Source organism: Hypanus sabinus, chromosome 28 (assembly GCF_030144855.1).
Source record: "Hypanus sabinus isolate sHypSab1 chromosome 28, sHypSab1.hap1, whole genome shotgun sequence".
Lineage (NCBI taxonomy): Eukaryota > Metazoa > Chordata > Chondrichthyes > Myliobatiformes > Dasyatidae > Hypanus > Hypanus sabinus.
This window is the reverse complement of record NC_082733.1, coordinates 42497527-42513866: the sequence shown is the minus strand read 5'-3', so window position 1 is coordinate 42513866 and position 16340 is coordinate 42497527. Positions and strand designations below refer to the sequence as shown.

At 41.7% G+C, this 16340-nt stretch overlaps 1 protein-coding gene across 1 annotated transcript in view; it reads left to right on the top strand.

Annotated features, from left to right (window-relative positions):
• eif3ja (eukaryotic translation initiation factor 3, subunit Ja) overlaps nt 1-16340 on the top strand; it is a 35246-nt gene that overhangs the window by 14360 nt on the left and 4546 nt on the right. The window contains exons 5-7 of the mRNA XM_059953038.1: nt 3893-4007; nt 13200-13364; nt 14091-14164. Of these exons, the coding sequence (XP_059809021.1) occupies nt 3893-4007; nt 13200-13364; nt 14091-14164 (354 nt within the window). The remainder of the gene's footprint in view (nt 1-3892; nt 4008-13199; nt 13365-14090; nt 14165-16340) is intronic.

The window sequence follows — 16340 nt, the reverse complement described above, 5'->3', positions numbered from 1 at the left end:
GAGCTCTATCTAACTCTCCCTTGAATGCATCCAGAGACTTGGCCTCCACTGCCTTCTGGGGCAGAGCATTCCACATATCCACCACTCTGGGTGAAAAGGTTTTTCCGCATCTCTGTTCTAAATGGCCTACCCCTTATTCTTAAACTGTGGCCTGTAGTTCTGGACTCACCCGTCAGCGGGAACATGCTTCCTGCCTCCAGTGTGTCCAATCCCTTAATAATCTTATATGTTTCAATCAGATCCCCACTCATCCTTCTAAATTCCAGTGTATACAAGCCCACCTCGCTCCAATCTTTCAACATATGACAGTCCCGCCATTCTGGGAATTAACCTTGTGAACTTATGCTGCACTCCCTCAATAGCAAGAATGTCCTTCCTCAAATTTGGAGACCAAAACTGCACACAGTACTCCTGGTGGGGTCTCACCAGGGCCCTGTACAGCTGCAGAAGGACCTCTTTACTCCTATACTCAATTCCTCTTGTTATAAAAGTCAGCATGCCATTAGCTTTCTTCACTGCCTGCTGTATCTGCATGCTTGCTTTCATTGACTGATGTACAAGAACACCTCGATCTCGTTGTACTTCCCCTTTTCCTAACTTGACTCCATTTAGATAGTAATCTGCCTTCCTGTTCTTGCAGATAAAGTCAACATCACTGCATTGGTATGTAGGTCACACTGCTGTGATAATTCAGTCCCTGTGGGTCTTTACAGTTGTCAAAATTTGATGGGAAATTTTTAACACAAGTGGTGAATGCAAACATGTTGTACCACTACCTCTTACACGTGTAAATTTGGGGATTTCTAATGGGACAATCCATCCAGAAAAGGTGTGGGTTTAACATGCTGCGTAGCTGGGTGGACTTACCTTCTTCATTCAGTCCTTGCTTTCTTTGAGGGAGTAATTTGTGTTCTATTTGATCACTGATTTGAATGATAATTAGATTTCTTACTGCTGACGTGTGATATCGAAATTTATTGTTTTGCGGCAGCAATGCCGAATACGTAAAAAATAACTAAGTTACAACAAGAAAAAATTAAAAAATAATAAGTGCAAAAGTGAGGTCGTGTTCATAGATTCTCGGTCCATTAGAGGTAAGAGTTTGTTGTCCCTGTATATTGTCATACTAGTTTATGGTATTATAAATTTCCCATCTTGATGAATCGAAAGCCCATTTTCAGCAGTAGGGAAGAATATCAGAAGATGATTTGCTCCAGGGAAAATGCCTCACATCTTTCTGGGGCTACCTTTTCCTAGGTTTAGGAGTTATTGAAAGCTAATCCCCACGGCTGTTTCGCAACTGATTGCCTCCTTTTCCCCCACCCACCTTTCCTCTCAACGCAATTCAGGACTGATGAAGGGTCTCGGCACAAAACATTGATTGTTTACTCTTTTCCATAAATGCTGCCTGGCCTGCTGAGTTCCTCCAGCATTTTGTGTGTGTTGCTTGGATTTCCAGCATATGCAGATTTTCTCTTGTTTGTAATTGGACACCTTTCGTCTCACCTGGTTTTACCTGTCACTTGCCAATGTATACTCCTTCCCCCTCCCCCCCCACCTTATTATGGCTTCTTCCCCTTTTTTTTTCCAGTTCTGGTAAAGGGTCTTGGTCTGAAACATCGACTGTTTATTCCTCCAGCATTTTATGTGCGTTGCTTTAAAGCTGTTATCCATACAAATGACAACGAAGGTATTGGATTGCTGGGAAAAAACAGCTGATTCACTAGCATTCTTTAGAAATATCTTTACCCAAACAGGAGAAAATTTTCATATGCTGGAAATCCAAAGCAAAACACATAACTTACAGGCAGCATCTAAGGACAAGAGTAAACAGTTGACATTTTGGGCCGATACCACCTTCAGAAAAGAAGGGGAAAAGTCAGAGTAAGAAGGTGGGAAGGAAGAAGTTACAAGATGGCAGGTGATAGGTGAGGATAGTATGAGGGGATGAAATAGTCCTGGGAAGTGAAAGAGATAAAGGGCTGGCAAAGGGGGAATCTGATAGGAGAGGGCAGAAGACTATGGGAGAAAGGGAAGGGGGAGGAGCACCAGAGGGAGATGATGGGCAGGTGAGAGAGGGAAACAGGAATGGGGAATGATGAAGGAGAGGATAGGGCAATTACCAGAAATTTGAGAAATTGATGTTACTGCTATGAAGTTGGAGGCTACCCAGATGGAATATAAAGCGTTGCTCCTCCAATGTGTAGTGGCCTCTTCCAGGCAGTAGAGGAGGCCATGGACTGACATGTCAGAATGGGAATGGAAGGTAGAATTGAAATGGGAGCCACTGGAGGTCTTGCTTTATGTGGTGGACGGAGTGAATGTGCTCGATGAAGCGGTCTCCCAATCTATGTCGGGTCTTACCAACGTACAGGAGGCTACAACGGGAACACATTGCATACAGTAGATGACCCCCAAAAGTCTCGCAGGATGGGAAGAGCTATAGCCTAGATATTTGTGTGAGTCATTGGGTTTTTAAAAGATATAAGGTATTTCTTCCTGTTTTGTCACTTGTAAAAATGCTATCCCCTTCTCTCAGTTCCTCTGTCTCTGGCGCATCTGCTCTCAAGGTTGGAGGCTTTTCACGTCAGAATAACTGCGATGTCCTACTTCTTCAAAGAAAGGAGCTTCCCTTCCTTCACTATCAACGCTGTCTTCATCTGTATCTCTTCCAGTTTGTGCACATCTACTCTCACCCATCCCACTGCCACACCAAGGATAAGGTTCCTTTTGTCCTTACCTACCAATAGCCTCTGTGTCCAGCACATAAATTTCTATAACTTCTGTGGTCTCTAATGAGATCCCACACCAAGCACACCTTCTCCGGCATCACCCCCACACCACTTTCCACAGGATCACTTCCTGTGTGACTTGTCTCTCCCCACTGATCTCTCTTCTAGTATTTATCAATGAAAGTGGAGGAAGTGCTGCACCTGCCACAACACCTTCTCCCCCGCTACCATTCAGGACCCCAAAAAGTCCTTCCAGATGTGGCGCCACTTAATTTGTGGAGTTTGTTGGGGTCACCTAATGCATCTGGTGCTCCTGGACTGGCCTCCTGAATGTCGGTGAGACCAGATGTAGATTGGGAGACTGGTTCGCCGAGCACCTTTGCTTTGTCTACCATGAAAAGTGGGATCTCCTAGTGGCCATTCATTTTAATTCTACCCATTCCCATTCTGACATGTCAGTCCATAGCTGCCTCTACTGCTGTGATGAGGCAACACTCAGGTTGGAGGAACAACACCTTGTATAGCCTTTGGATAGCCTCTAACCTGATGGCATGAACATGGATTTCTCAAAATTCCAACCCCCCCATTACCCATTCCCAATTTCCCTCTCTCACCTTATCATCTTGCCATCACCTCCCTCTGGTGCTCCTTCCCTGTACTTTTCTTCATGGTCTTCTCTCACCTCCTATCAGATTGACCCTTCTCCAAAACTTCCCGGCTCTTTCCTTCACCCCCCACCCCCCTTACTCTGACTTCTCCCCCTTCTTTTCCAGTCCCGATGAAGGGTCTCTGTCCGGAATGTCGACTGTTTACTCTTTTCCTTTTTTGCTGCCTGGCCTGCTGAGTTTCTCCAGTAATTTGTCTGTGTTGTTTAATGTCTTTAACCAGTTTCAGTCCATACTGCACTCCAGTATAACATCAACCCTGCTGATGGTCAAGTGTCCTTGGCCTAACATGCTGCACCTTAGGCTTTCAATCAGCAGTTCATGAATGTTATCTATTCCCTCTCCTCCCGCAGATATAGCTAGTGGTGGGTAAAAGGTGCTGCCTTCTGTCCCAAGATTATGTACAATAATGTGGAAAAGTAAGAATTTACCTGATCAGTTTGCTGATGTTATTGTAGGCACTTCATATTATAGCAGTCTAACATCTTTCTTAAGTCATTAAAAGCGCAGGAACCACCCGTGCTCTCAACAGAGGAACAACTAGCAGAGAAACTTCGACTAGCGAAGCTACAGGAGCAGGCAGACTTGGAAGTTGCGAAGGAGACATTTGGTAAGCTGGCAATAAATGCTCTTTAAGTTAAATTTGGATACAGTGTTATTTGGATAGTTACTTGTTGATGGAGTATCCATGGTGATAGTGCGGCACTGCATGTGTGCCTAGTGCTTTCTGATATTATTGCATTCTGTTTTCAGTAAAGGGTTGCTAGAACTGCCCTGCATAACAGTTGCCTTGTCTTTCATACTCTAGCACAGTGTTGTTAACAGATCCAGATAGCGTGTAGCTGGTGACTGATTTGTTCAACTCGGCTAAGATGACCAAGATCCCAACTTTAATCCCAGATCAGCTTGTTAGCCAAGGGAATGGAAGATACAAAGATTAGCTTTATTTCTTACACATACATTGAAACCTACTATGAAATGTGTTGTTTGCGAGGGTTGTGCTGGGCAACCAGCAAGTGTCATCAAGCTTTTTGGTGCCAACATAGCATACCCACAATTCACTCTCCCTAACCCTACGTCTTTATTTCCCTTGTCTGATAGTTATGATGAACCCAGCAGCTGAATAGCCCGCCCATGAAGGAAAAACTTAACAAACCTTGTAATTTTGGTTGCAACATTTAGAAGTTTTGAGAAATACGTGGATGGGCTATGATCTAGGTGCGGGTCAATGGGACTAGGCAGCGTAACAGTTTGGCACAAACTAGATGGGCTGTAGGACCCATTTCTGTGCTGTAGTGTCCTTTGTTGCTCTGACACTGTTTTGTTGTTGATCTTTGTCACTTGGTATGTTCTATCTCATTGTGTTTTGTGTTCTGCTGAACATTGTGGGTATGCTATTTTGGTGTCAGCATGTGGGGCGACACTTGAGGACTGCCTCCAGCGCCTACTTGGGTGTTGGTTGTTAACTTAAATTACACATTTCACTGCATGTTTCAGTGTACTTGTGATAAATAATCTTCATAAATAAATGCTCATGAGAAACAGTTAATTATGCTTCAGACATTGACTGAGAAAGGCGACCTCAGTAGATCCCAGGAAAGAAACAATACCTATGGGAGAGCATTTACTGGCCAATTGGCCACTTCTCCCCTCTTCATAGGCTTGTTATCACTGTTAACTGGAATTAACCTTTATAAAAATTTAGCTATATATGAAAATTTTTAAGGCTGTGGAGAAAAGAACGAGGCGTGCCTCTTTCAAAGATCTGGCGCAGGTACTAAGCCCTGAACAACCTCCTATGGGGATAAACAAGGAATTTTAGATAGTTGGTGTACAATGTGGTGCAGTTCCACTGCTCTGCTATAGGTGGAGCTGAAGCACCATGGAAGCAGTATTGACGTTTGAAGTCAGAACTTTTTATTATGTCTGTTTGCAGTTAATTGCATCTTTTACTTTTGAGTGGTTCAATATGCAGGAAGAATGGTTTTGTGTTGCCTTTACTTCATATGAGTATTCTCATTTAATAATAAGACCACTATCTGTCCATTTTGATTTTCTTGGTCCAAAGCTGTGCTGCTACACTTCATTTAATCATTTAAGCACATTGTTGAAATACAATATCTCAGCTTTGGCATTTAGTGTTATACGTACAGCTTTTTATTATAGTAGTGTACTTCTGTATACACTCAGTGGCCACTTTATTAGTTAACTCCTTTACCTAATAAAGTGACCACAGAATGTATGTTCACGGTCTTCTGCTGCTGTGACCCATCCACTTCAAGGTTCAATCTGCTTTGCGTTCAGAGGTGCTCATCTGCATACCACTGTTGTAATGCGTGCTTATTTGAGTTACTATCGCTTTTGTGTCAGCTTGAACCAGTCTGCCAATTCTCTGAACTCTCTCATTAATAAGGCTTTACTGCCCTAAGAACTGCTGCTCACTGGGTCGTTTTTGCTTTTTGCACCATTCTCCATAAACTCTAGAGACTGTTGTGTGTGAAAATCCCAGAAAGGTCAGCAATTCCTGAGCTGTTCAGACCACCCTGTCTGGCACCAACAATCAATCCACCGTCAGTCACTTAGATCACATTTCTTCCACATTTTGGTGTTTGGTCTGAACAACAACTGAACCTCTTAACCATGTCTGCATGCTTTTATACATTGAATTGTTGTGTCACGATTGGCTGATTAGATTATTTGCATTAACAAGCAGGTCTAGAGGTGTACCTGATGAAGTGTATGTTCAGAAGTCGGCTGGATTTTGGAATTAGTGTAGGCTTTACTAAAGGGTCAAAGAGTTTACAACGAAGCTCGGGACTTTTGCTGCAGTTCTGGACTTGCCATTTTATTTATTTTGAGATTTTATTCAGTGAAGAGTCTGTGCCGGTTCTATTGTACTCTTGCTGCAAGAAGATGGGATCACTGATGGCATATGAGAGTCTCTCAGTTCATGATGAACCTGGTCCATTCTGTCTGAACCTGGTATAATCTTCAAGGACAAATTGTGGGACTAAGTGAAAATAGAATCAAATGTTAATAGCCTTTTCTGTTTGGAAAAGCTGAATAATTTTGTACCAGATGCCATTTTCATTGTCAGTAAACTGTAAATTAGCCCTTTTCAACTGCTTTTTCTTAACAACCATTGATAGACAATGTCTTGTCTCTAGGTTCTTGCCTTTAAATAGCTGGGGTAATCTAATGAGTAACTACACTGTGTTCAACATGAAGATTTGGATATCTTTGTTGTGCTGTAACATGCTGAGAGCTGAAGATAGCATTGACTTGGTGGGAATTGAGGAGTTGGGTGGGTATAACTAAGAACCAGGTTGTCTAACCCCTTAGATTAATCTGATTTCCTGTAAATTGCCCTTGGAGAAGTTGAAATAATGATTGTGGTAGTTTTCCCCCTAGCCTCTCAAGAACCAGAACTGGTTAGAATAGCTTATTATTTTAATGAATATTTGGAGATTGAATTGAGATCTTTGCAAATCCCTTTTGTCAGCTTGTGGCAACTAGAAAATCAGAGAACTGAAAACCTGAACACCAAAAAACAATCTGCTGATGCTGGCAACCTAAAATTAAAATACAGGTTGCAGGAAATACTCTGCATGTAGGCTGCATCTGAGGGGAGAGAAGCAGAGTTAATATTTCAGGTCAGAACTATGTCAGAGTTTGTTTGACTAAGGGTTTTGATCTGAAATGTTAACTTTTGTTTTACTTTCTATAGATGTAGCTTGACCTGTTGAGTGATATAAAAACAGTGGGTTGCTGTGAAAACCTAGTTGTTCTATCAATACTGTGCCAGGATAGGAAACCTATTATTTCAGTATTCAAACCCATTCCACTCAAAGGGTTGATGTTTTCACTGCTCTGTTCCTGTACAAGTGCTGGAGTTCCAAATTTTTAAAACTTGAGGTTAGTAGATTTTTGTTAGGTAACCACATTAAGGGGTATAAAACAGTGGTATACATGAAGCTGAGGTATTGGTTTAATAAATTATAGTATAGTTTCAAAGGCCAGACTGGCCGAGTCTTGTTCACATGTTCTTAAAGGATCATGGCATGTAAAGACAAAAGATGCTGGAACTTCGAGCAACAAGCAAAGGACAATAAAATTGTTGATGTTTCAGGACTGAAACTTCAACCTCGTTAGTGTAGTAGTTAGTATCCCCGCCTGTCACGCGGGAGACCGCTGTTCAATTCCCCGATGGGGATCCACTTAGAAAAATAGAGGTCTATGGGTAAGCCTAGGTAGATCTAAGGTAAGAACATGTTCAGCACAGTTATGTGGACTGAAGAGCCTGTATTATGCTATAGGTTTTCTATGTTTCTATGAATGGCAAGATTTTAACCCAAAACATCAACAGTTCTTCCTTCCCCAGTAGATGCTGCTTGATGCTCAAGAATTACTCCTATCCTGTTGTTTGTTGCTAATAGTGTGTGTACGCACTAGAAAAATCAATGGACAGAGCGGCTTCTGGAGCATAGAACTTCTCATTAATGACATTGTTGTGAGGGTTAACAGGTTGGAGATGAGGCATGAGATGGAGTCCCCAGCACATGACATGATTGGAGTGGACAGTACTACCAGGGTGAAACGTACTGGCAACAGGTCATGTAGAAATAGATCTGTACAGCATAGAAACAGACCCTTTGGCCATTCAGACAAGTCCCATCGACCTGCACACACCCCATAGCCCTCCATACCCTTCCCATCCATGTACTTACCCAAATTTCTTCTAAATGTTAAAATCAAGCCCACATCCATCACTTCTGCTGGCAGATTGTTGCACACTCTCTCATGCTCTTAAGTGAAGATCATCTCCTCAGGTTGCCCTTAAATATATCACTTTTCACCCCTAACCGATAACCTCTAGTTCTAGTCTCATCCAGCCTCAATGGGGAAACCCTATCTATGCTCATAATTCTATGTACCTCTATCTAATCTCCCCTTATTCTCCTATGCTCCAGGGAATAAAGTCCTTTCACTACTGGTCCTCAACACCAGATCATTTTTCGTCTTCATCCCCTAATGCTGGAAGGATGTGTAAGCAGGTTTGAATTAGAATGGCTTTGAGTTGTGAGGTAGTTGGAGTCAGTGGAAGTAAATGTGCTCTAAAACAAGGGGTCTTCGAGTTTGAAAGTGAGTAGGTGGTAAGACTTAAAGCATAGAATGTAGAATACTACAGCACAGTCAGGCCCTTCAGCCTACAAAGTTGTGCTGAACTTAATACATACTCTGTGTAATTCCATTGCCCCAAATAGATCTCCGATTTCCAGATTGGAAGTTAGAGATTAGACCAGTTTGGCAGTTGGTTGAGGGATTATATTGAGTAGCACATATAAAATGCTGGAGAACTGTGGCAAATCAGGCAGCATCTATGGAGGGGGATAAACAGTCAGTGTTTCAGGCATTAATTGTTTATTCCCCTCCATAGATGCTGCCTGACGTACTGAGTTCCTCCAGCATTTTGTGTGTGGCTCCGAATTTCCAAGATCAATCTAACCTATCTCTCCCACGTAGTCCTGATGAAGGTTCTCACCCCAAACCATTGACTGTTTACACTCTTCTATAGATGTTACCTGGCCTGCTGAGTTCTTCCCAACATTTTGTGTGTGTTGCCTCCCACATAGCCCTCCATTATTCTCTCATTCAAGTGCTGCAAAGTTTCTTAAGTGTCCCTAGTATACCTGCCTTAGCTTTTAATACTCTGCTAAGTTAGTTTGGATGAAAAAGACTGGTAAGCTTTCCTATGATATTAAACGAGGGCATTGGGAAAATTACATTTTCTTACTTCAAGATTTAAGTGTCAATTTCCAGACAGATGTAAGAAAATTAAGCATGTTTTGCACATCAGGAATTGAGCACTGGTCATTGCAGGGGGTATTGTGATATGTGACCTTTTAGTAATTTGGCAGCATTTCATTAGGAATTGGGAGCAAAGTGTGCTTTTTGCATAAAACCGCTTAGAGGTTCACAGTCCTTGATCCCTAGCAGCAATACAAGGAACCTCTTAAATAAGCTGGAAGGAATAATGGGAAACAGATTAGTTATTGAAGTAAACTCTCTTCTGTGTAATTCAATGGGCTTTGGGTTCCTGAAACACTTCAAATTTTCCAGTATTTTGAACTTTGGCTAATTCTGAAGGAAAGTGAGCCACATTATGTTCGGTAACTGACTCATGTCATCAATTAATTCCAATCTTAATGCTGGCTGCACTCAGATCTCCCTCTGAGCTGGTTTTGCTCATGCTTCGGACTGCATGTGGGAGGATTTAAAGAAAAAATTTGTTTGTGCTGTAGCCTGTGAGTTTGTGCCATTATTTCCCAGGCTGAGCTCTTCTGTGAATAGTCACCGGCTGAGAGAAGTCTAGGGGAGAACCACAGAGAATTACGTTCTGCTTTAGGAAGGAAGTATTGGTTAGTTCTACTCTGCAATGTTATGGGTGCTCAGGGTAAAACCGGTCTTAAAATAAAGAATCTCCACTGAAAGAGAACTTTTTTAATGTGAAGTTTATGTAAGACATTCTTTGTTTCATCGTTGAGTTTAAGTGACCCAAGGTAAACACTGTATTAAATGTAGGAACTGGGGTTTGGTGCTTCATGGACTTGTGGTGATTTGATCCTTTGCCCCTTCCTCGGGTTCTTTGCTGCTCATTACAATTGGTGGACCAGTGTAAAACCTGAAAAGCCTAGAAGTGTTGGGTCTGAAATTTTCCAGGGTTTCACCAAGTGAAGTCATGGCTGTTAAAGATGAAGTGATGAAATCTGCTAGTGCTTCGGGGATAGTGGATCAAAGTGGAACTTTCTATGAATCAGTTGTAGATGCATCACAAGAAGTTCATGTTCAGCCAGTGAAGGCCAGTAGCGTGACTGGACATACAGTGAACAGGACCCAGAAATATGCTGGCTCCTTGTTTTAGCCTCATAATACTTCCCAATATTGGCATTCCTGCGCAGCCACTTCCTATCCTGTCATGACAGTTACAAACCACACAGCTTTTTCTCTGCTATGACAATTTTCCTTCATCCTTTTGTTATATAAAAATCCATTAATTACAAATTTATTGTAAAAGTGCTTGGGAACTGAGCAGAGAAGAGTGTAAGAATAAGGTCTGCAGAGTGCCTGGTGGAGACGTGCTGCAGACTGTGATCTGACAGCCACCTTGGGCTGTGAAATGTCCTTGTCACACACAAGGTAAATCTGGGTCCTCTTGCCGCTGCTGCATCAACTCATATATAAATTATACCACAATAACAAGATTTAGAAGGCATTTAAAAGATTCCTGTTTATTGGGCCACTGGTTGATCAGGGCAGCTGCTTGTTTTGGGTAACTCTTAAAAAACAAAAACCAATCAAGAAAATTGGCAGGATTCTCTTCGTTTATTTGGGACAAGACGCTTCTTAACTTGGGCAGGAAAGCTGCCAAACATATTCTAGCTAGCTTTAGTTGCGTGCACTTGTGTGGCCGTTATATGCTACACTGTTACATACTTAGAGTGAACAGTTTTTGAAATATTGTCAGTTGTGTGTGTTTGTGTTCAAAAAGCAGCGATTTTTGTCGCGGATAGTTGGTGAGAAATAAGCAGTAAGACAATTCTGAACTGTTTTGCTCCATGCAGTCTCAAGCATGCAGGCTTGGAGATGCCGGGAACTGCCGGGAGTGAAATTGATATGATTTCACTGCTTCAACAAGTTAGAAAATGCAAAGTATTTGAAGGTAACGGCAGTCATCTTGACTATTGCAATGAAATTGAAGATTTGGAAGTTGCAGTTGTCTAAGGCATATGAAGGCAGTGCATTATCTGCACTAGGTGTCTATGCTGATTTTGTTCATTGCATACACTGGATAACTGCCTTCATCAATAACTATTAGGAATGAATACACCATTTTGTAGTACTGTAGAAATAATGGTAGTGTTCCAATTTGTTCTTTGTTTCATTTAAATACATAATTTGTTACTTTGTTTTTTTTTTATACCTTTATAACTATTTCCTTGGAACTTCAGTTAATTGGGGCATCCGCTTAGTTGGTCCCAATGTGTCCCAATTAACTGTAATCCATTGTAGTTTGTAATAAGGTTTTATATGATGAAAAGATGAACAAAATTGTTGTGGCAGGAAAATATGTGTATGGTGTGTAATGGGCATGACAGGAGAGCAGGTGGCTGGGTAGGAATGCCAATATTGGAAAGTATTTTGTGGCTGAAATAAGGGCCCAGCATATTTCTGACTGGGGTCATGTTCACTGTGTCCAGTCACATTATAGGCCATCACTGGCTGATGTGAGTTGCTTGTGGTCAATCTACAACTGATTCATGCAAGCTCCACTTTTGAATGAAAGAACAAGTGGAGGGTTATGTGAAAGAAGGGGTTAGATTGATCTTAGAGTAGGTTAAAAAGTCAGCACAACATGAAAGAGTACAGAAAAAATTACAAGGAGCAGCTGAGTTATAAGGAAAGATTGAATAAGTTAGAACATTATTCCCTGGAACATAGAAGATTGAGGAGAGATTAGACAGAAGTGTACAAAATTTTGAGAGTTTAGAAAGGGTAAATGCAAGCAGACTTTTTCCACTCGGGTTGGGTGAAACTAACCAGAGGTCATGGGTTAAGGGTGAAAGATGAAATGTTTAAGGGGAACATCAGGGGAGGGTAGTGAGTGTGGAGCAAGCTGCCTGCATAAGTGGTGCGTGCAAGCTCGATTTCAATGTTTAAGGAAAGTTTGGAGGTATATAGATGGTAGGGAGTATGGAGGTCTATGGTCCTGGTGTAGGTTGATGGGAGTAGGCAGGTTGAATGGTTCAGCGTGGACTAGATGGGCTGACAAGCCTGTTTTGGTGCTACCGTTATCTATGACTCTATCACTAAGCTTTGTGATAGGGATTTGCTGTCCTTGTAATTTCTGCTGACTAGAAGAATCTTACTGAAAGTAAATATTGGTGTTGCTGAAAGTATTAGCATGCATGGCATCAAATCAAATCATCTCCAACAGGTCATTTAATGAGTAGACTTTGTCCTGAAGTTGAATCATCATCTTCCAAGTGATTTGGTACAATATCTTTGTATAAAGCTTATGTTGAAATTGTATGTTGACAGATAGAACAGTACAGCACAGTACAAACCCTTCGACTCTCCAATGTTGTGCCAACCCTTTAACTTACTCCAAGATCTAACTCGTTTATCTTGCATAGCCCTCCGTTTTTGTATTATCCATGTGCCTATCTAAGAGTCTCTTAAATGTTCCTAATGTATCTGCCTCGACCACCACCCTGGCAACATGTTCAACACACCCATCACTCACTTTTTAAGAAAAAAGCTATCTTTGATGTCTTTCTCCCCCGCCTCCCCCCCCCCCCCCCCCCCGAGTTGTTCTCACCAAAACACTTTAAAATGATGCCCCTTTGTTATTAGCCATTTCAGCCCTGGGATTAAAAACCTCAGGCTGCCTGCTTAATCTGTGCCTCTTAGCATGATCTTGCATTGCTTTGAATTTGTTCTGGCCAATATTTATTCATCGGCGAGCAGCAGAAACATCACATTGGTTTATAATTTAGTTGCTGTTTTTGAGACTTTGCCTAGTTGATGCTGTACTCTGTAAATAAACATTTGGGTGTACCATATTTTAGGGTTCTATGAACCTGCCTTGGTCTCATTTCCTTTCCTGATTGGGTGGGGGGTTGAATGATAATCGTGTTGTTTAAGCTTTTACACTTTGATTTCTTACTTGAGGGAGGGACTGGAATTTCAAGATCTGTCCAAATGAAAATAAATGCTGTTTCATATTACCTTCCCTCCTCAGGCATGAACAATGTAACACAGTTTGGAATTGACTCCATGTGCCCGTCTACTAGAGAAGACTTTGCAGAATTTGGAAAGCTCTTGAAAGAAAAGATCACACAGTTTGAAAAGTCTCTATATTATGTGGACTTCTTGGAAACATTACTCAGAGATATTAGCATTTCATGTAAGTTGATTCAGATTGTTTTGCTAGTTTGTATATTTTGAGCATTTCCAGATACTAGTAACAATGCTGTGTCTTCTAATGAAGACCGCTTTAGTTTTCCAGATTCAAATGTTGAAATTCAATATGACCAAAATGATCTGCCTCCAGGGTAATTTTGGTCTTAAACCTCATTTAGGATTCAAATTGGGTAATGTTATTCTGTTTGGGACTATATTGACAAAGTACCATCATTGGAACAAAGAAGGGTCAGCTGTTGTGTTTTATCTTTGAGGAACTGGATTTCACCCAGTATCCCATAGCACCTGCTTGATGGATTCCAGGGTACCACGGTAGCATAGCATTTAACATGATGCCATTACAGCTCAGAGTTCAGAGTGGAGTTCCGGCAACGTCTGAAAGAAGTTTGTATGTTCTCCCCGTGACTGCATGATTTTCCTCCCACATTCCAAAGACATAGGGGTTAGTAGATTATTTGGTCATTGTAAATTGTCCTGCAGTTAGGCTCAGGTTAAATAGATGGATTGCTGGGTGGTGTGGCTCACTGGGCTGGAAAGGTGTATTCTGCACTGTATCTCTAAATAAATAAAATAAATGTATAGATATTAGATGGGTAGCTATTACTTTGATTGATCGCCCTGGTAGTACTTTTGGTCATAACATTGAAATGTTGCTGGATCCATGTGTTTCTCTGGTGTTTGCTGATGCTCTGTGATTTTTATTTTTCAGTGGAAGCTGATGACTTGAAAAAATTGAACAACTCTTTGACGACACTTTATAGTGAAAAGCTGAAACAGGAAAAGGTAAGGAAATACGGTGTTCTCTCCACTTTCCCCACCACTAATCTGAGCTAAGAAAATGTTATTTTTAGGTTTTAAGTCAGAGATGGGGTTATAAATTACTTAGGAACATTTGGGTCACAGTTAAGGGGCATATGTGTTTTGACTTGTTGTCCAGTACAGTTGCCACTAAGGGAGTTCCACTTCAAAAACCAGATCATCAAGTTCTGGCTGATGTGGAAGGAGTGTTGTGATGTTGGAAGTGTTGTCTCTGGAGGAGATGTTAAGCTACTACCTCACAACATCTTTTCACTCGACTTCAGTAGATGGCAATTAAACCACTTCTTCATCTACGTTTACCCTGCGTCCTCAACTTTCTTACCGCAAACAGCTCATCAGCAAGGCCGCTGGTTAACACTCTTCTCCACTCTTACAGCTTTCAATATGTCTTACATGTCTGACATACATAGATTCACAGAGCGTTACAGCTCAAACAGGCTATATGGCTTATCTACTCTGTGCCAAGTTATGATTCTGCCTAGTCCCTTTGACCCACACCTGGTCGGTCCATAGCCCTCCATACCCTCCTCATCCATGTACTTATCCAAACTATGTTAAATGTTGTAATTGAATCTGTATCCACCACATGCTGACAGCTCGTTCCACACTCTCGCCAAGAAGTTTCCCCTCATGTTCCCCTTAAACATTTCACCTTTCATCCTGAATCTGTGACCTCTAGTTCTAGTCTCCCACAACCTCAGTGGAAAAAGCCTGCTTGCATTTACCCTATGTATACTGTTCCATAAATTTTATATCTCTGTCAAATCTCCCCTCATTCTCCTACATTCCGGGAATAAAGTCCCAACCTGTTCAGCCTTTCCCCTTAACTCAGGTCCTTAAGTCCTGGCAAAATCCTTGTAAATCACTCTGCACTCTTCCAGTTTTATTGATATCATTCCTGTGACCAACAGAATACTCCAAAATACACCTTACCGATGTCTTAGACAACTCCTGTACTTAGTACTCAACAGTGAATGCTGATCAAAACTTAATACATAAATCAGACCATTAAAAACTTAAAATTCAAAGATTAAAGTACTTCCCACCCTACGAGAAAGCTAAGAGAAATTTTTCCTCAATTCAGTTACCTTAGAGGACATTGAAGTCTCAGTGCACTGAGTGCTTATTTTCTGGGATTGCACAAGAAATTGACAAAATGGATTATTAGGTTGCCCAACCTGGCCAGGAAATCCTCAGTATAAGTACAGAGTGTTTAAACAAGTAATGATATGACTTGCATGATAACCTGCTGGCATTCAGGACCCTGCATTATGATTTTCCAGTGGTACTGTTGAAGCAATATGTCTAAATCCTCCTGCTCCAGAAGGGGTAAATAGGATCACATGAATTTATCTCCATTTTGGAACTACCTTCTAGCTTTACAGTCTTTAAAGCTAAGCTTGCTCAGTTTGATACCGATTCGTTCATTCAGAAGAGACTGAGTTGTGCACTGCATCCTAAAGCTGTCATCCTTTTATGGCATTCTTGTGGGTTTGGAGGGTTGGTAGAAGATAAAATATTACTCAACAGTTTGGAAATGAGATTGTAAGTGTGGTGGCATGGTGTTGATCATGGCTGGTTCTTCACTTGCAAAGATCAGGAGGGATAAAGAGACTCCAAGAGCAACGTCACAATCGTTGGTGTCTGTAAAGGCGAATTCTGGAACAGTAGGGACACCAGAACAGCTGGGATGTGGGTGCTTGGGTAGTAGAATCCTTCCTGTGTCTCCTGTTCTCTTCAGCAGTCGCTCTTTTGATTCCTCAAAATTCTTGGCTGCTTCGTGGATTAGTGTTCTCTAGCAGTCTCTGTCACAAGCCGGCGGCTGCCACTCACTGACCTCGATATTTGCCTGAGAGAGCTGCTGCTTAAGTTGGTCTTTGTTTCTTTTGCATAAGATACCACGATCTCTCTTGCCCTGAGCGAGTTCTCCAGAGAGTAACCCGAGGTTGTTCATGTGAGACACGTGGCCTGACCAGCAAAATGGCTTCAATGCTTGGACTTTGAGCCTTCTCCAGGACCTCACTGTTGGAAACATGATCTTGCCAGCTGATACTCATGATGGAGCACAGGCAATGCTGATGGAAGCGCTTCAGCAACTGGATTTGCTTGTGGTACAAGACCCTGGCTTCGGAGCTGTATA